Here is a 24,612-nt window from a genome sequence, read left to right on the forward strand (position 1 = left end):
ATTACATGTATAGAAAGTATAGAAACACACATGTTTTACAAAGAAAATATATATTTTTGTTAAAAAAATGAGAACAAAAAATCACACAAATGGAAACCACCAATAAATTTAGCATTTTAGCAAAATATTTAATCAAAAGGTACAAAAATAATTAAGTTTCATGTTATTTGAAACACAATAGAAGTAAAAAATTTAAAAATTATTTATAATAGAGGAAACCCGCAGGTATCCGTTCTACCCACGGGTACCCAGAACTACCCGCAAATATCCGCTCATGGTTACCCGTACGGGTACGGGCGGGTATGGGTATTACTTTTCTATTTTAAAACGGGTAGCGGGTAGCTACTACCCGTGCCCGCCCGTGGCCGTTGCCATCCCTACTTCTCAAGAGAGCTAATTATTTGGCTGGTAAAATTCAATGGAATTTAAGTTTGCAATATTGAGAACTTACTTCTACTACCGCAACACAATTGTAGAGATGAATATTTCTTCTTAGTTTTGTTTTTATCATTTTCGATATACCAAAAAACTCGATTTTGAATGTGAACTTATTTTATATTTTTTAAATGATGTTTTATGACATGTTAATACAGGATTATATTTATGAAAATATAAGGTGGTATATTTACTTTATGCCTACCCATTTATTAAGCATTCGTTTAGCATCTGTTCATAGTGCTTTCCCAATAGTATATTATGTGGTGGATTCCACCAACCTCAGCCTAATTGCTTGTTGGGATCCAAACACGAAACCACCAACTTTAATTCCTTGGCCTAGACATATCTGTAATTAATACTATTATTTAAACATATTTTATGTGGTTTGTCCTGTGGCCTATAATGCTATATATCCATATTATCTGTCATCTTAGTGAATGTAGAAAAACTAAAATTAGAATAAACTAAGGTTTAATATGCACCAATAAGTAAATAAAATCAAGCCGTGATATAAATTTTAGCGATCAATTAGTTTAGCTCATTATGTTAATCTAATTTTCACAAGTAGTTTCATAGATTCTAAAATAAAGACAAAGTTAGAAAAATAATAATAATCGTTTTATTAATGGGCAAAATCTTCACTTATAGTGAACCAAATCTTTTTCAGCAAAACGAGATATAGAATAGTCATGGGAGAGTGATGACAAAAAATTTATGAGCAACAAAATATATTGATATAACACAAGGAATGTTTGCCTAAATACTAAATACACTGAAACGACTCAATACAAAACCATCTCCCGGATCTTAATCATATTAAGTCCATAATTTGTATATAGCCGACTATTAACTTTTTGTATCATCAAGAATACCTCTCATCATATGGTTAATTTTTCGGAGTATGTAATTGTCTCTTCAAACAAACATTAGTTACATAGAATTGCATTTTTCACATCTTTAGTCATTTATATATAGTGGGGTCTTACAATGTCACACCAATATCATGTTGTTAAAAAATAAAGAGAGAAAATTACGTATGCACAAACAATATAAGTTTTATATACTATCAATGTATTATTTATGATTCATATTTAATTATTATTGACTTTTTATAACATATTCAAATGACTGGTGAATAATGTAGTAGCTATATATAAATATTTATACTAAATGTATATAAATATTACACTAAAAAATAAATACCTTATTCCTCATCAACGACATACACCATATTGTCACGTACCAAAACATCATCCAAAAAATTATCCACTACTATCATGCTGAAAGAAATGGTCTAGCCAATTGTTTGGTAGAACCACTTGAATCCCAACTCACTACTATGGCAACCTTTTCAAGGAATGTTTAGCAAGTTGTCAACCTATGAGATAATTAACCCTGGTTGACCCAAGTGAATAAAAACTTGATTAATGGGGTAATCTAGTGGGGCTTAGCCGTCTGCGAAGACAAACAATGTCCCAACCAGTCAAACAAGTTAGCAAAATAAAATAAACTATTACACAATTAATTAAAAATAACCTATGAAGAGAAACACAACAAATTTTAAGTATGTACGTATTAACAAACACCATCCTTCAGTTAAGATCTGAGTAATATATATTTTGATAGTATATTATCTACTATTCATATTTAATTATTATTTATTCTTAAAAAATAATACAAATCAATAGTGCGTAAATAATGTACTAAATCTATAAAAATGTTTATATTAACATTATATACATATTACACTCAAAATATAAAAACCACTGTAATTAATTTTGATCCCGATTTCAAATGAAAATAAACACAAATATACAATCAACATAGCTATTAATAACTTTTCGACATTGAATTTCAACGTTTTCAAATTCTCGGGTTATGGGCCAACCACCCATCAAGTGTTTCACTTTGGAACCCAAATTCTTTATATCAAAATTTTTCTATACCTCTATAACAATTTAATAGGATTTCGTCTAATAATAAATAATATATTTTATTTAATTTTTCATTAATTGCCATCATGCATATTTAGGTATTGAACAAAACATTATTGAAATAATATAAAGGATCTGTATTCGCCACTCTAATTTGTTAAATTCTGGGGATTTAAATTTGACCACATCATCACAAATGCATATTTATTTTCCTCACAAATTCTGAGATTTGCAATTAAATAGTTAACTAATATGTTCTTCAGTACGAGAGAAGAATGTGAAAGGAAATATAAGTGTATATGTTTTTAATTTATTTAGTTTAAAAATAATAAAAAAATCTGGACTCCTAGAATCTTTTTAATTCACGAATTAGATTTCTATCCATTATTAGAGAAGAAAATCCTAGCCTCACAATAGAATATTACTTACTACACAACCAACATATGTTGGTTGAAGTGGAGGTAGGTAGCATTGGAACAAAGATATGCAGCCCTTCAAAATGATGTCCCAAATAATCTCTCCCACTAATAAAAATATATCATATAAATTAAAAAAATAATTCTTCATTATTTTTTCTATTTTGAAAAAGCAGATCATTTTCTCTAGTATTTGTAAATGAACTTTACCTACGTAGGGGTTTGATGAAGTTGTTATTTTGGGAAGATTTTTAGTGGACCATCACCTTGTGTCAAGGATTAAACTCATAATATATACTTACAAAATACTCAACCAAATTCAAAAAGAAAAAACAACATATATGATATCAATCAGAATTTATTTATAAATTAGTAAATTAAATTGAAATATATCTTGTCGAGGGTATGGACATCCTTTAAAATTTCAACTCATGGTTTTATCACTTTGTTTCATAAACACCTTTTTATACCATGCATTGCTTTTTATCCTATTCTCTCTTTGACTTTGTATCCCTCTGATATTTTTACCTCTACTCAATATCTTATACCCAAAAATTATGTAAGAGCGACATTTTTCTTAAAATACAAAGTCAGAGAAAGAAACTCAATCTAAACACTCGTGGGATACTCAAACAAATAAAAAAAATAGGATAACTATGATAATATATGATAGACTAAAAAATATGGGACCTTCAAAGCCTAAAATATTTTGTAGATACTTCAAGTGCTTAAGCACAGTCTTAGATTAAATCGTTATTATGTGTATAAAAAGTCTCTATTGTAGAAACAACATACATGTTAGTGATCTATATAACCTTCCCTATCGATTTAAAGACACCCGTTGCATATAAAAACAATATTGGAACGATATTTTGTTGCATTGAATTTTTTTTCCTATGGAGAATTATATCGGATGTAAATCCCATGTCGTGACTCATAAACAAACATAATACAGCGTATTATACATCCTCCTGAAAGCTATTTCCAACTTTTTTTATACCTAAAACCGTTATCCATTATTGGAAACCAAATAGAGATTAGATTTCCCGAAGTACCAAGTTTTGGAAATACTATTTTCAGATAAAGTTTCACAAACTATATATTGGTTATGGATTGAGAATGAGACATAAGGTAGCAATTTATCTCTCTTTTGTTTGCATGATGTAAACACCCACCACCTCCAAACAAAGAACAAAACTTGATCTTCATTTGGGAATATGCTCCTTACAGTGCGAAGAGGATACGCAACTTATCCCTATGATATCCAATTTATAAAAAAAAAATTCTTTTCGGAAATCTTAAAAAGTAGAAAAGAACGAAAACCGGAAAATATTGTTTAAAACATTTTTCATAATCCCAAACGATGTTTTTTCTGGTGCCATATCCGGGCATATTTTATAAAGTAAAACTTTTCTTCAAAATTGGATAGCATCAAATTAGTTTGTCATCAACGTAACTAAATTTTAAAATATGAAATGATATGTTAATCCTTCTCTTCAACTCTCTCTTGATGAGGACTAACGAGGTGACAGTATCATTTTCTAGAGTCTTAGTTAGTACAGTATTTCTTGGAGGACTAATTTGATAGTATGATCATATGGGATTTCATGTCGTCATTTTTATTCAATTTGTATTCTCATTCAATTGAGGACCCATTTTATAATATGCTAATTTAATAAGTATATTTAATATAGGAATAAACATATAGATTCAAGTTGTTGTTTTTACTAGTACATTCAATAATAAAAATGTGAATTTAAGGTAAGCAAAATAATAAAAGTGTTTTACATATTGTCTTTTGTGTATTATTACGTGATATTTGTCTGTCCATTAATGGAGATGATCTTTACTCCTAATATAGTGTAATGTTTACTTGGGAACAACACTTATTTGAAGGGACAATCATGTACTTCAAAATAGATTATTTTCTTACCTAAAAGGGTAAGAGAATATCACTGGTAGTACTAAAAAAGAGTGTAATATTTAAGTATTATGAGTATAAGATTTTGTACATTATTAATATAATTAATATGCATTATGCATATTTAAGATTTAATTTATTAGAAATTTATAATTTATAATTAAGGTGAGCATCATATATTTGATACAATGATATCAACTATTTATTTTGGGTTACATTATAAGTGATCTAATTACTGACACCTCATATATTTCTAAAAGCTGATAACAGATATGAGCTTAATGAGTGAATACTCATCAGGTTAACCTATAGGAGATAATGGAAACCCTATAAGTTAACGCATAAGGAAAATTATGGTCCTCAATACATCAAATCACAAATAGTTTTTACTTCTCCCCATCGCAGAGAAAACGAATGTCCCAAAAGGAATTAAGGATTTGGTTGAGGAAGACCATCATACCAAAACTCTCTCAAAAGGTATGTCAAATGAGTAGATCAGAGAACATGGATTTAAGTATGACTTTGTATCCTTGTTTTATATTATGTGTGGGAATCATGATATTCAAGTTCATAGGATTGGTATTTCACCAATCATCAGGAAATATCTAACAAGTGTTATCAGAGCTACCAGGTTCTGAATTTTATGGTTCTCCATTAAAGTTGATTTCCCCCCAATTTTTTATGAACCCTGACTTTTAAATTTGAGGATTTTTATGCTTCCGCTATTGGTTATGAAATTGGGTATTTAGGAATAATGAGGATAACTTTTATTCGCTTCCGCTTATTTGAATTATGAGTAATTTGTATTATGAATCATTGCATCATGTGTTGAAGTATATATTCAGATATGTACATGAACATTGCATTGACTTTTCTGACTCTCTTATGCAATATAATTATTATACATTGCCTTGCCACACATGTTCTCTTCGGTTCATTCTCTCAATTTTCCATGTATATACATTGCCAAATTTGTAATGCAAATTTTGTATGAAATTGTATACCCTTTTTCCGTTGATTGCAATATATATATATATATATATATATATATATATATATATAAAAGTTGGCTTTTATTAAATTACACATGAATCCTTACAGCTGCTATGGGTTGCACAATTATATTATATATGTTTGTGCTTTTGTTGTATTATGCAAACTGAATTTCTATATATATCTTTTAAGATATGCATGATCATATTTGATTTGGAATTTCGATAATACTTTGCATTGATTAATATTGGAATTTTTATGTGTTGATATATATAATATATCTTTTTTGATTTGGAATTATATTATGGGATTAGATTTGTTAATCACAAAAGATATCAAATCTCAAGGTTTTAATTCCAATATCATAATTTTTTTTGTAATAGACTCATATTGTTTATTTTTGTCTGATAATTATTTTGAAGTAATTGATGCAATATGTTGCCAAAGTAATCTCTATTGTGGAAATTGATTAAAATTATACACATGAGTATAAGATTATTTATGCGAATTGTGTTTGACCCAAAGGAAGACACAATTTGGTTAAATAATAACATACGTGTGATGATAAATATGTAACAATTATGAAGTTTCTTTTACATGTGAAAAATAGTCGGTCCAAAGAAAGACTATTGTTTGACAGAACTAATTGTTAATATTTGATCATTATGTTTAGAGTATCACTTGCAAATTAATTTTTATGTCCAAAGACTAGAAATTGATGTTGTGTTAGATATATTGTGATAGGTCTATTATGTGAACATGTCTTGTTTTATATATATAATACCTGACTTGTTTGTTTAAATGATTGTAACATTTATGGTTTGTTGCATTGGTTGGTGGATGATTGCATTATTAAGGGGATGCTATTGTTGAAACATTGTTTTAGTTTGGACAATATGTTCTGTCATGTTTACTCATGTATAAAATGATAATATTTTTTATATGGAAAATTCAAAAGGATTATTACTGAAATTCGAAATGTAGTCTTTGTGATGAGAATGATACAATGCTACCAATATGTTATAATGAATATATGTATTTATTGTGGATATAAATAATATATGTTTTGGATTAAGTGTTGAATCAAACTCAACAAAATGGTTTTTTTTCTTTTAGAAAATAAAATTGTTTGACATTTTAAGTGAATTTATTAAATATGAAGTCGCTAAAGTGACATCTTTTCAGTGAATTGTTCATAATAAATGTCAAATGTTAGTGCGTATATGTATTCATGCGAGTATTAATCGGTCTAAAGGAAAATTAATATTTGGCTGGATTATATACACATGTGATGATAAAAATGAGTGTAATATTTAAGTATTATGTGTATAAGATTTTGTACATTATTAATATAATTAATATACATTATGCATATTTAAGATTTAATTGTTAGAAATTCTAATTAAGGTGGATATCATATATTTGATACAATGATATTAGCTATTTATTTCAGAGGTTACATTATAAGTGATCTAATTATCGACACCTCATAGATTTCTAAAAGTTGATAACAAATATGAGCTTAATGAATGTATACCCATTAGGTTAACCTATAGGGGATAATGAAAACTCATAGGTTAACACATAAGGAAGGTTATGGTCCCCAATACATCAAATCACAAATAGTTTTCACATCTCCTCATCAGAGAGAAAATGAAGATCCCAAAAGGAATTAAGGATTTGGTTGAGGAAGACCATTATACCAAAACTCGCTCAAAAGATATGTCAAATGAATATATCAGAGAACATGTATTGATGTATGACTTTGTATCCATGTTTTATATTATGTGTGAGAATCATGATATTTAAGATCCTATGATTGATATTTTACCAATCACCTTGGAATATCTAACATTAATAATTATCAAAGATGAATGATTGTGGAAAAACTCATACATCCATACTTATTTGACTATTAAATGTTAAAAATGTTATATGAGAAAAGTAATTGGAGCCCATAAATGCTAATTTAGTGAGAGAGAGAAGTAATCAAAATTTGACGAGAGGATATTTAATACGTAATTGCCACACGAGTGCGTGGGTAATTTTTTCTTGGTGGGAGCAGTAATCTATCAACTGTAGTTTGTGGTAATTGAAAAATCCAAGGAGGCCAGCAATTGTCTAGATAACATCCTCGGTAAATTAAACTCAATAGTCAATATCCTAATCATTTTCATGTACTAGTACTCTCATATTTATTATGTCAATATAAAAATTTATATATATTTGATTATGGCCGAAACCGAGTTGAATCAGAGTTCAGCTCGATTCAGCTCGGTAAGGATTGTCCCAGCTTGAAATTTGACTCGAATTCGATACGAGTTATTTTTTTAACTCGAATTCGGTTCGTTTAAAGTTCACGAACTGTTCAGTTCAGTTCAAATATTCATTTGGACAACTCAAATAATTAATTAAAAATTGAAAAAGACTTCAAAAAGTTATATATATATAAATATAATCTTTTTTATACATATAATAACAATAAATATAAAATATAATGTATGAGTCGTAATAAACATAAAAATTAGTTTATATAAATATATGTCTATATATAAATAATTATATATATATCGAGTTAGCTCAAGAACCTAACGAGTCGAATTATATTCAACTCAAGTTCCGTTCATTTATTTAACGAGCTTAATTTTTAGTTTAAGTTCAGCTCATTTGGTTCATGAACCAAGTTTATCGAACTGAATAACGAATTGAGTTTCGAAGAATACCGAGTTGGTTCGGTTCATTGTCAACCCTATATTTAATACATTATTTATAATTTATTTATATTATCTTTTTTAAAATCAGTAATAATTAAATATAAATAATAATACAATAACAATTTATCAAATTTATAGGATATCAATGTATAAATCTTTTCTATATTATTATTATTATTGTTGTTGCTGTCTATAAACGTCTTCCAAACTCTCTCGACTATCTTTTCGCGGTATTTCGTGAATGACTACTACCCACGTCACACGCACTATAACTTTATAGACTTACACAAACGAGTCTTCCAATTTGATCATTGATCGTGACTCGTGTTATATCAGCTTTCACTTAAGGACACAATAAGTTCAAAATAATGTCTAAACCAGACTATACTCAATAAATTAGATGTTGACGTATGCAACAAAATGGTAGATAATGATGTCTTCTCAATAATATAAGTAGATAACCTTTAGTAGAGACATTTATGTTCAATTCAGATATATTATCCCACATCAATGAATAATGATATTTTAGGATATAAGTGGTTCCAGTTTAAACTGTGAAATTGATAGAACTGAACCAAATAAAACTATAAAATATGGTTTGGTCTGGCTTTGTAGTTCAGTTCGGTTATTTTTTAGTGAACCATTTATGTTCGGTTTGGTTTATGCTTTTATAAATTTAAGAACAGTTGAAACCGAACAAAACCACGTATTAAATAAATAGATATTATGGAATGATGTTTCAGTGTTGTTTAAATTCTTCAACCAATTTTGTAGCTTAAATTATCAATTTTACATTAATTGTCATATATATCTAAATTGTTATTATGTTAATATTATATATATATTACTCCTCACTAAATTGTTTTCAAGTGTTTTGACTATTTGGAAGATATATTCCAACTTTTTGACTATTGAGTTTGAAAAACTAATATATATCATATATTGTTATACATGTATTGTTATTATTGTTATTGGTGTTCCTAATTATGAATTGTAAGGTTAGATATGTAACTATTATTATATTTTACTAATTCATATATATGTTACTGATAGACATACATGTTATGAATTCTGAATTGTATAATTATATACGTGATAATTCATTTTTCTCTATAAATTATATAATTGATATATATGTTACTAACAAACCATTATGAGTTTTAATTTTTTACTCATCTATATATGATTCATAATTCTTTATAATAATAGTAGTAATTTTTTCTTTTATGGACAAACAAAATTTCTTATAAAATATTTTAAACTTTCAATTGATACAAGATTTTTTATAAGAAAATAATTGGAAAAACCATGGAACTAAACTGAACCGAAACATTCAAGAGCAGTTCGATTCAATTTGGTTCTTATAGTTAAATTTGCGATTAATTGAGCGGAATCAAACTATTTGTTTGTGTTTAGTTCGGTCACTAAAATACATTAAAAATTAAACTGAACGTTTACACCATATTGATACTTGGATGAGATGTGTGTTATTCTATTTATCATTTGTTGTATTGATTGCAAAATTGCCTATTATTGACTTAATAATTTTCAACTGTATGTATGGTTCACACAAGTCACTTCAGTAAGTATAAAATAAGTATAAAATTCATTTGTGATAACACATACGTATCATTTAGGAAGGAGGGGTCTAATGTTGTAAAGCTATATGATTATTAGGAATATATTAGTTAAATATTAAAAATTCAATTTCTATCTGTAACATTTGATGAGATGAATAATTATGAATCTTTAAAAGGGATTAGTACAGTTCGTATATTATTTGGTTATAAAAAAACATATACATAAATGTTCTATGCATATTATATTTTTTATAACCAGATAAATTTTATTAATTAATAACAAAGTGCAAAGGTACGCACCCAATAACTAGATAGATGAAATCTCTAACAAGGTTACATTTTTACTTTTTCATCTTTCTTAAAGATGTGCTCATATTATGCACTGAGCCTAATGCCCATTTGATATTTTCATATTTAAGATACACATAATATAGTAATATACCCCTTACTTTATTCTGTTGATTCTATTATATAGATAAAGAAGAGTTTTATAGTAATCGCTGGGAATATTTATTTATTATTATATGGATAATTATGGAATCCGTGGGGCTGAAAATTGAAGTGAGAGAGTTAGTGCCTTGAGGTAGTGTGAAAACCCCGACCTTCTTTCTATTTATTATTTTGCTTTATGGTTCTATAAGAAGGCCATTTAGCACTTTAAATTGTGACATACAAACTCACAAATCATAAGTCACAAAGGTCCTTCAAATCCCTTTGTTTGTTCCTAATAGAGACATGGAGAATGGGGACCAAAATTCAGGTGGTGAGTTGAGCATGTTCCGAAAGCTAAAGCCTTACCTTGCTATGGTGTCACTTCAGTTTGGTTACGCTGGGATGTATATCATAACCATGGTTTCTTTCAAACATGGTATGAGCCATTGGGTACTCTCAGTATACCGTCATGTAGTTGCTACTCTCATTATGGCTCCTTTTGCTCTTGTCCTAGAAAGGTATCTTCTTTTTTATGTAACAATATTCTCATACTTCAATATCATAATATATACAAGAGTTAGATGTTTGTTAACAACATAGCTTTTCATTAGGTGAAAATCACTAAACTTTCTATTTTTCTCTTCCCCATAGAACTAACACACTATGTAGATCAGCTTTACTTATTGGTTCTCTTTGCCATCTATTCTAACTTTTCCATTTTGATTCTCCATTTTTACAGAAAAATAAGGCCAAAGATGACTCTCCCAATATTCCTGAGACTAGCGGCGCTTGGTTTCCTTGAGTAAGACTCTTCAAATTAAACTCTCCCAACATATCAATTTATATTCCAATTATAGAATCATACATTTTGTTTGTTTCCTCTCATTTCATTGTCACTTCATGGGCCCGTCTAAGATTTTATTTCATCAGCACATGCATGCATGCATTACAATTTTCAAGTAACTAGCTAGACTATTATAATTTCGGTACATAAATGGTAAATTTGTATTCTTGTCTTTGGAATACCCTCTGGGTTGATTAACCATATGAGAACATGCATATTAGTTTTCTATCATCAAAATATATTACGTTATTGGGTGTACCATATCATCCGACAAAATATGTTATCACACACTTTCTATCATTCTACTCGTCAAAGTATTAAAATTGGTTGAAATATAATAAATTTAATTCAAATCAAATTACCATAATAAGTGAAATGATAAATAATATGGTATATCTGATTTCATCCCCCACTTGTACATCCTATTAATAAAACTATTTTTTTCTGTTAAGAAAGAGAATATGCATAGTTAAATTTTTTTAAATCTTTTGATAAAGCTGCAGAAATTTTTAAGGATAAAATAAATAAATTGTATAAAAATAAATGTGTTTAGAATAACAGAATTCATTCAGGTGCTATTTGGTTCTGCTAATGTATCTTACTGAAAACCTTAAAAATAAAGAATATTTTGCATAATCCATGAATTCGGAGCTTGAAAGAGATGCGACAACTCGATAATGGTGTTTCATATTGGCCCAACATTTAGTGGGAATCAGACTCCTCTCCATTAATGGAGAGGCAGGTGCTTCTAAAAACCAAATAAAATGTGATATACTTTTATATTTATACTCTTATGTTTATTATGATAATATAAGTTTACCCTTTAAACTAAAAGGAAAAATTGTATTTGTCTTTCCATTAATGGAGAAGACATGACATTTAGTGGACACATCATGCTGAAGAAAAGGACAAAACACAAAATTATTGATAAAACAATAAAGTTATTTCTACACAGAAATTTATTCTATTATTATTCAAAAAAGGTGTACCAAATTTTGTCTGCAAATAACAAAGTCTAGATAAAGCACAATATTTCCTAATCAAGATTTCATTAGTTTGTCTATCGTAGGCTCATCATGATTAGAGATTTTAGAATAAGAAAATAAGCTTCCATTGAAAATAGTGTATTTATCATATTAAATCTCCGAATGTAGTCATGAACGCACAATAAGAAAAATCACATTTTAAGTAATCAATCAAGCAATGGAAAGGCTAGCAAATCCACGTTGGTGTGGGAACATGGTCCATAGAGGCAAGAATAATGTATAAATGTGTTTTTTTTATAAAACTATTTATCAAAATTTGTTTTTTTAAAGAAATAATAAAAAATAGAAACAAAGGACTCTTCTTTCTTGTTCTAGAAAATAATAAAACGTACATATTGTGCAAATAACAAAATTGAAATTAATGCCTCTAAACATTAATTGATAGCATCATCCCAAGAAAATTATTTAGCTATCACCCTTGTAAGAGCACGCAACACTCATAGACAATTAAAAATGAAACTTGAAATCGGGATCATCATCAAACCTAAAGATTAAGCACATACTATTATTATTTTTATCGGCTTATATTAGTATTTGTTGTGAACGAGACTCGAACATTCAATCTTCTTAATTTTATCTTTTTTCCTAACCATCAAATCACCTTATAATTGTTTTTTTATTTATTATGAGAAAGACTCAAACCATAACCTCTTTCACTTCATTCCTTAAATCATTTACCTTAATCATTTAACTGCCTTCATTCACATAAACCTGAAACAGAAAGAGATATAAATGAACAAGGAATATGTCATCTAGCTAAAGTAGGAAATATGCTCATATTTTGTACCTGAGATATACCGCACTTGATAAACTTTTTTCACACAAATTGTAAAAAAATTAAAGATTACATATTACATTATAAGTTTTGTTTATGGATACAACAAGCTGAATTAATTTGTGGGCTGATAATTTTATTGGTGATGAAAAAAATAAACAGGCCAGTGCTTGATCAGAATTTGTACAACATGGGTATGAAGTATACCTCAACAACGTTTGCATCAGCCACCATTAATGTTCTCCCAGCAATTACCTTTATGATGGCACTCGTTTTCAGGTAATTAAAAGCTTCAAAGTTATATACTTCCCCATTATATTAATAGTAGATTATTATTATTTTGGGTACATTAATAGTAGATTATGCGCTTACGTAAACACACAAAGCTAGTTATATTCCTGGTTAGCAGAATCCAGCAAATGATAAATGCCAACTATATTCTGTGTCATTGTCATTAACATATCCATGCCTAACTTGATTAGAATAAACTATATAAAGTAACTAAAAAAATATATACACTAAAAATGTATGAGTTTTTCACATTGGTATTGTATCATCCATAATTCACTTTTAATTATCTTTGATATATATAAATAATATAAATTAACTACGAATGGTTTTTATTAAGCAAGTTTTAAATAAATTTAAATGTATCCAACAATAAATTAATTAGAGAAAAAATGTATGCATTGATAGTGCAAAAAAATTTATATTCATTGATTCAATAAAAGTAATACAAATGAATTGTGGATGATATAGTGACTCTCTATAAATTTTTACAATTTCAATGCATATATATTATACTCAATTAATTAATAATATTAATAGTTTAATGTTGTGCATCAAAGTTTAACACATGTACTAGTTTTAATATAGGAATATCCATGTCTCATATTCACTCTTTCTAAGAATGTCCATATTATGATATTATCTAATCATGATTCTTCTAATCTGCAACCAGGTTAGAGACAGTGAACTTGAAAAAAATACACAGCCTAGCGAAGGTAATTGGAACCGCGGTTACAGTGTCAGGAGCCATGGTTATGACATTATACAAAGGCCCTGAATTTCAAATCGTAAAGGGACATGGTGGTAGCCAACATAATAGTGCTAGCACCGATGCCTCTAGCCAACACTGGGTGCTTGGTACAGTAATGCTCATTGCAAGTTGTGGTGGTTGGGCTAGCTTCTTTATATTGCAAGTATGTTCATATATACACATTTTCATGCACTTTATATTTTAAATTCATAATTGTCATGAATTAAGTAAGAATCTGACATGCGTTATTACTTTGTGGATTTTAGTCTTTCACTTTGAAGTTGTATCCGGCAGAGCTTTCTATGACATCTTGGATTTGCTTTTTGGGTATTTTTGAGGGTGCAATTGCAACTCTTATATTTGAACGTGACATGAGTGTTTGGTCCATAGGCTTTGACTCAAGGCTTTTGGCTTGTGTTTATTCTGTGAGTATCTTTTCATATTGAATATGCACATTGTTGTATGGTTTGTGAGCCATACTTTCTCAATATATAGACTCATGTTCATTGAGATTAATTAAAATCACTATGGTTGGTAATTAGGGGGTGGTGTGCTCTGGAATGGCATATTATATACAAGGAGTAGTGACCAGGGAACGTGGACCTGTGTTTGTAACTTCTTTCAGCCCACTATGTATGATTATCACTGCTGCATTGGGTTCCATTGTCTTGGCTGAGCAAATTCATCTAGGAAGGTAATTATTCAATGCATGTTTAATTAATAGTACTTATTCAAAATCCAAATGTGTTCCATTATTCCATGTCCTAAACTATTTCTTTTGTGTTGTACAGTATAATTGGAGCCATTATCATTGTGACCGGGCTTTACACTGTAGTATGGGGAAAAAGCAAAGACAGTCTGAACACAAATGCAGGGAAAAGTGAAGGACAAGAATTGCCAATTAAAGATGGTACAAGATCAGGACCAAACCTTTTTGAGAGCATAGAAGTCAATGTTCCTGTTCAGATGAAGGGGGAAGGGAAGAGTGTCCTACCTGCTGCAAGATCTTAGTACCTTTAGGACTTTGCATTATAAGTTTTCCTACTACTTAAAATGAGGTCAAGAAAATTTCTGTGAGGTTAACTACTCTCTCAGAAATGCATGCCTTAGTGGCTGCATTTTCGTATGTTACCTTTGTTGTTAACTTGTTATGTTTCTAGAACTTGAGTATGAATAGAATAATGCACCAATGCTCTTGTCTCTGTTTTTGTCCTGTCGGTGCTCTTGATTTTCTTTAGTTCTTCAGTTAATTCCTTTTTCCTTTCCTAAATGTAATCTTTGCTTAAGCATATGAAATTGATATATAATACAACCTGAGGGGTTTTATTGGGTTAAGCAATGTTACTTAATTGCAAAACGTTTCCACTTAATATTGAGAATTCTTTTTTGAATACTACACATAACTTTTAATCTGTTTCATTTAGTTTTAAAAATACTCTATTTATGCAAATAACAATGACCCTTGAAACTGATATAGATAATATTAAACTATAAGTAGTGTGCTTTATTCATATTTCACCACTCTGCAAATCAAAATATTTGTAAATAAACTTGCTTACAATTAATCACAGCAACAAAATTTAACCATGATCTATATCAGATGACTTTCTAATACCTGATACATACAAATATATCATCCAAAACCATTTCAGGCGCAGTAACTAATCAAACATAGCCTTGACTTTTCAGACCATTCAAACAAAGTCATCATGGCACACTTGCATTTCGCTTTCACCCAAAACCATGAATCCTTGTTTTTAGCATTGTTCCCTAGGAAAATACTAGCTTCTCCAGGTTCAATGTAAATCCAATTAAGCGCACTTATTATTTTTCTATTGGGTGTTGTTGTTCCACTGTCCCTTGTTTTCAGCCATCTCAATGCAAATGGCCCTAGTCACATTTTATACGTTCCTATTAACACCACTAATCCACTGTTCTACCAAACACCTGTTACTGTTTGGGGTGATGCAATTGTTTTTCCTATAATGGTAGTTAAGTGTTGGCCTTATTTTTCCTTGTCATCCCCAACTAGTTTTGATGCATTGCAAGTAAGCAAATTATAACTTGCACGCTTCTAATATAATTAATAGGGTAGGTCCATTCTTGTCACATAGGCTACCTCCTACCCTTGGGTCTTATCTGCTTACATAATAGCTAACAGGCTTCTTCCACTCATAAAAAGAATTACTAATGAGCATGTTGGATTGCCAATTATAATTAAACATTGTGTAGCAGCAATAAAATTAGGGGTGAGCCATACCGTAGCCACGGTTCGACCCGTAGACTCGTCTCAACTCGTCCAAATAAATAAAAAGGGATAGACTCGATTAAGAGGGACAAACTCGTCGTCACAAAAAATGACAGGTTTAGGTCTATGTCTGGGTCACCCGTTGCGTCCCTTATAGTTGTATATCAAGAATAGTTGAATAAGTATTTATCAATACCTATTATGTTTGTGTAAACTTCACTTTAAGTTTCATTTTCCAATTAATAGCTAGTTATTATATTCACTTTTGTGTGAAGTTTTGAGTATTGACATGTTGTTGTCATTTTAGTTCTCATATGTTTTTTATCATTTATAATAACACTTCAGCTTAGGTTGACAATTGACAGTTCAAATTGTTCTGAAATTTTCAATGCCTACTATTATTTTCAGTCACGTGATTATGATAGTTTTTAGTTTGAAGGATACAATTTACGGTTTGTAATTTATACATTAATGTATGTGTGATACAGATTTTAGTTGAGTTTATATACAGATTGTCATAATTTTGATTGTACATGCTTGAAGATTTGAGAAAAAGAATCTATGTTTGTCATTTTGTCATTTTTCAACCCAGACCTCTTATTTTAGATTCATCCTTCACGCGTCTCATCTTAATTAGGAACGGGTTCGAGTTCAAAAATTGACGTGATCAATATTTAAGAACGAGTGAGGGACATGCTTAACCTATGTCACGCTCACCCCTAAATAAAATAATCCAAACATCTTTCGCAACAATAAATAAGGGACACATTTCACTTCTAAATATAGGAACTGGATCCTTTGTCCCTTAAAGTTCCTGTTCTTGTGTTCCAATCTAATTACTCTTTGCCAACAAATAAAAATAACACTTTATTTTAATTTTATTTTACAAAAATAAAATATTAAATTCATGTGTTTAAACATGAATGGTGTAGAACAGAATTGTGGACACCATTTTGGGACAGATGATCTCTATCCCTAAATATCACTTGTTAGTAAGAATGTATAATATTAATTCTCATGTCAATTTTATTATGGTGACTTTGAAGGGTTGTTGGGTATTACACCCATTCATAATTATGTTTTCATTTTTGTCCTTATTTTATGTGATATTTAGAATTGATGTATTATTTTATATTTTCCAAATTATTGTTATTTACTTCTTTATTGATTAACATATAGTATAAAAACTAATTATTGTAGATAAAGAAACAATATATTAATTAAAAAATTAATTATCACAAAATTATTTTATTAATTATTATATTTCTGGAATAATTTTTTCTACTAAACCTAAATGTATATATTGGAAAAGGTTGTGAAAATCACAAAGGAACAAACAAGAAAGAGAATTTTTTTTAAGAAAATGTGTATGACTTAGTGGCAAATTTACACCAGTCGAAAATTGAAGTCTTTTCCCCCAGTGAGTCAGTGACAGCACTTCCCTTGTCATTGGCTTCTTAATTTTGATTCATAGACTGCAAACAAAAACAACATAAAAAAACATGGTAATGTGGGTATTCGGATATGGTTCTCTCATATGGAAAGCTGGATTTCATTTCGATGAACGTGTTGTTGGCTTCATCAAAGGTTATCGTCGTGTCTTCTATCAAGGTACTCTCTTTTCTATTCCCTTTTTGTGTTTTTTAATTCTTCCAATATATCAATTCCACAAAACACTGATTCCATGAAAGTGGGTCTTGTCTTTTTTAGGTTCTACTGACCACAGAGGAACACCTGAGTACCCTGGAAGAACAGTTACTCTGGAACCTGCTGAAGGAGAAATCTGTGTATGTCTTCCAAGTTTTTATTTTTGTTTTGTTTTATAAAACAACCCATTAATCAGGTCTATTTATAAATGATAGCAAGTTTCATAATTCATCATTGAAGCTTGTATAAATCTTGTATTCTATGTATTGAGTCCCTTCGAGGAAATACACTATAAATTAAATTTGTAATCTGTGGTAAGGGACTTAATGTTAGCATTGTTAGGTGATAAAATCTATCAACAAAATAAACTCGATATAGAGTGAACATGAGAATATTGCATTAGATGAAATGGATTTGTGGATATACTAGATAAGATAGTATTAGGAATGAATCTGTTAGAAAGAAGGCTTGGGTAGCATTTAGTGTAGAAAATATGGTAGAATCTTCCTTTATGTAGTTTCGACGTGTTTGGAGAAGTCATATGGAAGATAGAAAATCACTAGAGGTAAAGAGAACCTGACAAAATTATAGGCAAAACCAGCAAGATGTAAATGGTTTGTCTATAGACATGAATTATGACTGAACTTAGTGATTAATCACATCGTTTAATTAATATAGTCGACTTCAGTTATTAGTGAGAAAAGGCTTGTTTGTTGTTGGTTGTATAGCTAAATTTACTATCTTTGACCTTTTTTCTTAGTCTTTCTTGTGTTTTACTTTAGATTATTCTGTAAATTCTTCTTTGTTATAATATTATTTTCGATTTCTTATGAGGATAAATTACCAAATCCAATCAAATGTGAAATGGATTCTTACTGTATTTTGCAAGGATATAGTGGGGAGCTGCTTACAAGATCACAAAGAAAGAAGATGAAGAAATAGCAATAACGGTATTTGTTCTAGAGATCTTTTTATATGGAATGAATATTATTTTGCTGCAACTAAACTTCAAACTTACTGATAGATTATTATTTTTTACAGTGGCCAATACTTTCCCTATTAGATATGGGATTGACATTGATTCAGCACATGTATTGTTGATACAAAATGGAATTTTTGTTGTCTAATTAGTGATTTTGCATTTTACTCTGTTCCCACATAGGTCTATTATTAGTCTATTTGAATTGTATGCTGTTATTGAGAAGAATTAAGCTCAATTGTACCATCACCAGTTCAACCAAACTAGTAGACTATAAGGGAGGCTGATATATCTTGTGCTATTATTAAATGGTCATTTTGGGTTAAAATAATTAAATATAAATAAACAAGCATTTATTTGTAGTAATAGAATACTACATAGATTTATGCCGGGATTATGCTTTGCTATGCATTGCAGAAGTATTCTTGTGTGCTATTATTAAATGATGATCTTGATAGTTAAATTCTGACGACCAACCACAACAGCCAACAAATCCTATTAAATAAACAGGCATTTTTTAATGGTAGAAAATCGTATTCATTTATGCAGGCATTATGCTTTTCTAAGCATTACAGAGGTGTTGTGCCTGTATTCATATTCATGATAAGATTAGTGTTTGACAATGATGAAGTCATTACAATGGGATTTTCTTCCTTTTTTTTTGTTTGAGGAGGGGTTGTTAGATATTCATCCCTATATGAAATAAAAGTTTGGGCTATATTCTCTTTAAGCAATCATTTCAATCCAATTTCCTAGAATGAGTTAGGATTTGGTTTGAGGCTCTTAGTTCAAGTTGTAGTAATGACTTCTTTCTGTCCTAAAATTGTCTGTGGCACTATGAATAAGCTGATAGGAAAATCTCAATGAGTGAAAGGTGCTTCCAAAACAGTTTGTTATGATAACTTTATATGTAGAAAATTTCAGATAAAGGCATCCCCTGCGCCTCACTGCACTCGACCCCCTTTTAAGTGTTTCCCAAAGAATGCTGTCAAATGATTTTTTAGTAGTAGCAGACTTGCATGATTGTTTATAAAATTGGTGTGTATAAGACTCAATGTTGATGGGAGCCCACATAATTGGTGTGGCTATACAGGACACAATCTCAACAACTACATTTCAGTCCCAATAAACTTCATATTTTTTATTTCAATTTTTACAAATATCAGCACTTTAGATTGATATATTTAAACGTTTACTGCACAGTATCTGGAAGTGAGGGAGAAGCAATATGACAAAAAGGAATACCTGGATCTTTTCACTGTAAGTGCTATATGCCAAGATTTTTAGACTAATAAGATTCACAATTTTACTCTGCTCTTTAATACTAGCTACCCAACTTTTGATTTATGAAAGTTGGCATCTACTGAAATTTGTTTCAGGATCTTACTGCTACAACTCCAGCCATTTCTGGAGTAATGGTGTAAGTGAAAGAAGCAACCTTTTTTTCATTTTTGCATGTTTTATCAATAGTTAATTTGGTCAGAGTGGTTTTACAGATATATAGCTTCTCCAAACAAGAAGGATAACGTAAATTACTTGGGCCCTGCATCAGTTGAAGATATTGCAAGGTATGTAACTTTTGTCCATATATTACACTCTTAGTGCATGTACCATAAAAGTAAAGTAAATTTGAGTATTCAAGATTATATATTGGTCCAGAGACCTGGCTTCAGGAGGCATACATGTATGAATTAGTCGATTATGCATGAATTTCTAACAGGCTGGTCACTGAACCTCTATAACACAATGTGGCCATAGAGAAAGAGATTAAAAAAACTTGTGAAATATCTCAGATACCTTTTATGTGGGATTCATGCATTGTGGCTATTTTGCATGACCCATTTGTAGATTTATACTCATCACTTATATTCAAATTATTGCCTTTGCCTCTTTCTTTTTTTCCATTTTCACAGGCAAATAGTTCATGCTGAAGGTCCCTCAGGACCTAACCGAGATTATCTTTTCCAACTTGAAAAAGCTCTTGTTCAAATAGGTGAGGCTCTTCAATGAAAATTTTCACAAGCCATTTTAATTATTCTCTCTAAATTTCTATTTTCTTCCTTTTTATCATTCTTTAGGATGCAGAGACAAACATGTTATTGATCTTGCAAATGAAGTCAGGCGTATTCTATCAGAGGAACACTAAATGTTTCTGTGTGTTATTTGTACTCAACATCCTTAGACTTTTGGAAACATAAATTCTTAATAACCAGCACTAGTTATGCCAACAATCTTCTCAAGTTCTCATGTAATTCCTTGATTTGGATACTAGAGTTGGAACTGTTGCTATAGTATCTAGCACAATGATTTTTATATCTTTGCTACATACTCTTTATTGAATGAAAAATTGAATGCTGTGGTCCTTCGAAATATTGTTTAAGGATTGAAATATTATTTTGTGATAAAATATTTAATTTAATAAATAAGAAATAATATTTTTGGGTTAACATAAACAAGAAATTATTGAATGAAATAGATGATATATGACTTTAGTTATGAATCAAGTGGCTGTGTGCATTCAACATTTAAAAGAAAAAGACTTGTGTGGAGACGAAATCATGTAGAGACAATTGATAATATCCTGATAACACATTAATATTTTAATTTTAATTAAATTTAATTTAAAATGATAGTATAAAAAACCATGAAATGTACTTATCTCCAAATATAACGTATTACCAACATTACATTATCAAAAAAACATTGCCGTCAATAATCTGTTGAAATAAGGCAAAATAATGGAAGTACCCTAGTTTGCAGCAAACTTATTACCAAAGTTGATTTTTCTAACCTATGTAATCTTGTATAAGAAAAGCATTTAAAAAGTCAACTAATTATCCATATGGTTGGGGTTTAATTTGTCTGTGTCCTTTATTTGTGTTTAGTCTTCATATTTTAATACTTTTATTTTTACTCAGTACCTTCTGTCAAACTCTGTTCTCTTTTGTACAAGGAAAAAGCTCTTGTTCTCTTTACACAATTTTGATTGCAGACGAATATGTGAAAGCTTGTTTCAATTCCTTATCATTCCATCTTGCTAAGTATTTGATTTTTCAGAGTTGTTTGTGTTATTATGAGTTTTGGAGTTTATAGACCTTGAAAGTGGAAAACAAAATCCCTATCAGTTTCAGAAAAATACTTGCATGTATGTATTTGTACATAAAAAATGAGTGATCCATGTGTGATGTAGACTTATTACTTTTAAAAAACTAATAGTCAAAATGGATAATAAACATAGCACACTTGTTTTTCCTTTATTTGATCCTTAGGGTATTTGTTCACCTTTTACTATGTGATTGCTTGAAGAATTGACATATGGATTCATACCTTTTACTTGTTTATTACTTTTTTTACTTAAACTTGACAGAAACAAAAGCATTGTCTGTCATATATGTATCTGATTCTTGATTTCTGTCTTGTAATGATAGTAACAAAATGTTCCATATATACTTGCCTTGCTTCCAGTACCAATGAAAGAATAAATCAAATATGAAGCATAAATAAAGGAGTGGAACAACCAAATCACTAGTAGGGTTCATTGCTCTATCAAAACTCAAGAACCATAAAAATGGCCTTCTCAGTAGCTTTCTCCACTTCCTTATACACTTCCCAAACCTGCTTATTGTCCTCAGAAAAATCAAATAACCTCTTCCTTAAGACATGCTCATTATTCCCATCTCAGACTAGGAAGAAACTCCTTTTCCAACCTCTAAGGTATAATGGGTTTTCTACTGAAAGATCATCATGTGTTGGCATAGTGAAGGCAATTCAGTTTGAGAATTGGTTTAAAAACGTTGAGGTGTTCACCAAGGAGCATGTTGCTGTTTTATTGGCTCATGATATTGCTCAACATAGCAACAGATTCATTAGAGAGAGGGGTGCTTTTACTGTTGTTTTGTCTGGTGGGTCATTGATCAAGTACCTCAGGTGAGTTATTATCTTCATCAAATTCACATATGGCATGAATAAGCTAATGTTGAAATAATATTATATGTTTGATAACTTTTTTTAACAATTTAAAAATAATGGGTATGTTAATTAGTATTACCGAACATGACTGACAAAAAATGTTACCTTATTTCTAGTTTCTAGCATGTAACATATATATATATATATATAAGCAAGATTTTATCATGTTTTTATGGTGGAACTTCAGGAAATTGGTGGAACTTCCACATGCTGAATCCATAGACTGGTCAAAGTGGCACGTTTTTTGGGTGGATGAGAGAGTTGTGCCTAAGGATCACTTAGAAAGTAATTACAAACTTGCCTATGATGGATTTCTCTCCAAGGTAATAATTTGAATTTCGCATTGTGCATTGGTTATTTAATTTGAAGAAGAATGAGGATTGATTATTAAGAATTGATTTGATTTTGATACTTAGATATTTTACCCTTTATTCTAATATTCTACCAACCAATATGATTTACAGTTAGTATTTTTTATAGAGAGAAATGATGGAGAGAAGAGAACATAAATTCATCATGGTATGTTACTTATAGTAAAACTAATGTTACCTGTTAAAATGGCTGAGATTCGATAATCTATTAACACTATGTTTAAACACAACAACTTGTACTTAATGTTGCATGTAGTGCATTACTATGAATTCGGATTCTTTACATAATATATTGATTAATTATGTTTTTGGCATAACTTTTAAACTTTTTATCAAAATTTGACAAGTTAATCTATTATTACATATAGAATCTCAGTGATTCTAACATCACCCAATAAAATTATAGAACTAGACATTAAATAAAATTGTGTTTTGGCAATAAAAGAATTCTAATTAATCATCTTCTGATGATGAAGCTAATAATTGAAACTTTTTCTTATACTTAATCTGGAAGGTACCAATTCCACCAGTGAATATTTATAGCATTGATGATGCCCTAGAAGCTGATGGAGCAGCTGATGTTTATGAAACAACTCTAAGACGCTTGGTTAAGAATGGTGTAATAGCTACATCACCAAATGGATTTCCAAAATTTGATCTCATGCTACTAGGAATGGGCCAAGATGGGCACGTAGCTTCTCTATTCCCAAGGCATTCTCTTTTGAAAGAGGACCAAAAATGGGTTAGCTTCATCAAGGACTCACCAAAACCACCATCTGATAGAATCACATTAACCTTTCCAGTCATAAATTCTTCTTCAAACATAGCTATGGTGGTGACTGGTGCTGGTAAAAATAATGCAGTTTTCTCTGCCCTAAGGGGTGATGAAAAAAGTGATAAGTTACCTGTAGGGTTGGTTTCATCTGAAGGGGAAATCAAATGGTATTTAGACATAGGTGCTGCTTCAAAGCTGTTTAAGGACTAGATACATGTGATATGCCATTAAAATTAACATCCCATTATTTATTTACATCTATGTAATTTGAACCAATTATTTTGCTGCCTTTTTTTACTATGTATCCTAATAAAATAAGAAAATGAACTAATTATTAATATAATGTTTATTAGTCAATTGTATGGTATACTTTTCTTTTGTTATCATTATGTTGAAAGAAATTGAGATATTCAAATCCAATATATATTCATGTAAGAAAACATGATGGCAAATTTCATGGTCATACTAAGTATAAAGTATAAACATCATGA

The 24,612-nt window shown here is 29.8% G+C and overlaps 3 protein-coding genes and 1 long non-coding RNA gene across 5 annotated transcripts; 3 read left to right on the forward strand and 1 right to left on the reverse strand.

The window, feature by feature from the left end:
• On the forward strand, positions 10,649-15,334 carry LOC109361201 (WAT1-related protein At4g08300-like). 2 transcript variants are annotated; one of them, XM_019606575.1, is made up of 8 exons: positions 10,649-10,946; positions 11,168-11,230; positions 13,256-13,372; positions 14,055-14,295; positions 14,399-14,557; positions 14,675-14,826; positions 14,924-15,154; positions 15,192-15,334. In XM_019606575.1, exons 1-7 carry the CDS (start codon positions 10,732-10,734, stop codon positions 15,141-15,143), a joined length of 1,167 nt encoding a protein of 388 aa, XP_019462120.1. In that variant the 5' UTR covers positions 10,649-10,731; the 3' UTR covers positions 15,144-15,154; positions 15,192-15,334. The 2 variants fall into 2 exon arrangements, with proteins under 2 accessions (XP_019462120.1, XP_019462119.1); XM_019606574.1 differs by having other exon boundaries at positions 14,924-15,334.
• LOC109361202 lies at positions 15,161-16,220 on the reverse strand. The gene is made up of 2 exons (XR_002109275.1): positions 15,954-16,220; positions 15,161-15,344 (listed from the first exon to the last, which is right to left on the reverse strand). It is a non-coding gene; the product is annotated as an uncharacterized LOC109361202 (long non-coding RNA).
• On the forward strand, positions 17,698-21,365 carry LOC109359215 (gamma-glutamylcyclotransferase 2-3). The gene is made up of 8 exons (XM_019603793.1): positions 17,698-17,991; positions 18,091-18,167; positions 18,924-18,977; positions 20,210-20,266; positions 20,386-20,426; positions 20,503-20,574; positions 20,920-20,999; positions 21,085-21,365. The coding sequence occupies exons 1-8, from the start codon at positions 17,883-17,885 to the stop codon at positions 21,150-21,152; spliced, it is 558 nt and encodes a 185-aa protein (XP_019459338.1). The 5' UTR covers positions 17,698-17,882; the 3' UTR covers positions 21,153-21,365.
• LOC109359329 (probable 6-phosphogluconolactonase 4, chloroplastic) lies at positions 22,507-24,453 on the forward strand. The gene is made up of 3 exons (XM_019603949.1): positions 22,507-22,933; positions 23,163-23,298; positions 23,861-24,453. Exons 1-3 carry the CDS (start codon positions 22,575-22,577, stop codon positions 24,329-24,331), a joined length of 966 nt encoding a protein of 321 aa, XP_019459494.1. The 5' UTR covers positions 22,507-22,574; the 3' UTR covers positions 24,332-24,453.

Source organism: Lupinus angustifolius, chromosome LG11 (assembly GCF_001865875.1).
Source record: "Lupinus angustifolius cultivar Tanjil chromosome LG11, LupAngTanjil_v1.0, whole genome shotgun sequence".
In the NCBI taxonomy this organism is placed as follows: domain Eukaryota; kingdom Viridiplantae; phylum Streptophyta; class Magnoliopsida; order Fabales; family Fabaceae; genus Lupinus; species Lupinus angustifolius.